General features: G+C 58.0%; 1 protein-coding gene across 1 annotated transcript in view; it reads right to left on the reverse strand.

The window, feature by feature from the left end:
- Positions 1 to 189: 189 nt before the first annotated feature.
- The window catches only part of LOC105513129 (putative GTP-binding protein 6), a gene marked incomplete at its 3' end in the record, with an annotated part of 129,901 nt that continues 129,307 nt past the window's right edge, over positions 190 to 783 (reverse strand). The window contains exon 5 of the mRNA XM_011943962.1: positions 190 to 383. Within this exon, the coding sequence (XP_011799352.1) occupies positions 190 to 383 (194 nt within the window). The remainder of the gene's footprint in view (positions 384 to 783) is intronic.

Genomic DNA, 783 nt, shown 5'->3' on the forward strand with positions numbered 1-783 from the left:
GTCCGCCATCACCTGACACTTGGGAGAGGCACCTGGGCGATGCAAAGGGCATCAAGCGTGGCATTTTCTGTAGCACCTCCGTCTCCATGCCCCCTTGAGAATCAAACCACCCTAGACACGATGTTTCACTCCGCAGCACTGACAGGATCCAAAGGGGACGGTCCCACAAGGCCAGCCCCCTTCACATACCTGCAGATCCCTGATGCTGAAGGGCTCTTCGAAAATGTATACAGCATCGGCTCCGGCTGCAAGCCCCCCATGTTGGCCAGGTAGCCACAGCAGCCGCTCATGGACTTGATGAACATGCGCCACTTGGTTCCGCTGGCGGACTGCTTGATGTGGTCACAGTCACTCCAGCCCAGGGTGCACCCACCATCCCAGAGCTACCCGATGGGTGAGTGCAGCAAGGCCCCCTACTGTGCCTGAGCATGCGGTCCCAGCATTGCAGAAGTGAAGGGTGTGCAGCAGCCGGGATGTGCCCTCGGAGTGGGTGTGAACATGCCCCCACCCCACCCCACCATGGCAGCCACCTGGAGGTGACCTTGATGACCTGTGGTGGGGGCCTGGCCATCTGCCACTCCCTTCTCCCAGGCTCCAAAGGAGGAGACTGAAAAGATGACACCAAAAGCCAGCTCACTCCACGCTGCTCTCTGACTGCCCCTGCTGAAGCAGCTTTCACCAGACACACACACCGTTAGGTGTGAGCTGAGAAATTAGAGGGCTGTCACTTGCCAGCTTAGTCCATGGGGACAGCTGTGATCTTCTATTTTCTTCTACTAAATC

This window comes from Colobus angolensis, unplaced genomic scaffold, assembly GCF_000951035.1.
Source record: "Colobus angolensis palliatus isolate OR3802 unplaced genomic scaffold, Cang.pa_1.0 Scaffold223, whole genome shotgun sequence".
Taxonomy (NCBI): Eukaryota; Metazoa; Chordata; class Mammalia; order Primates; family Cercopithecidae; genus Colobus; species Colobus angolensis.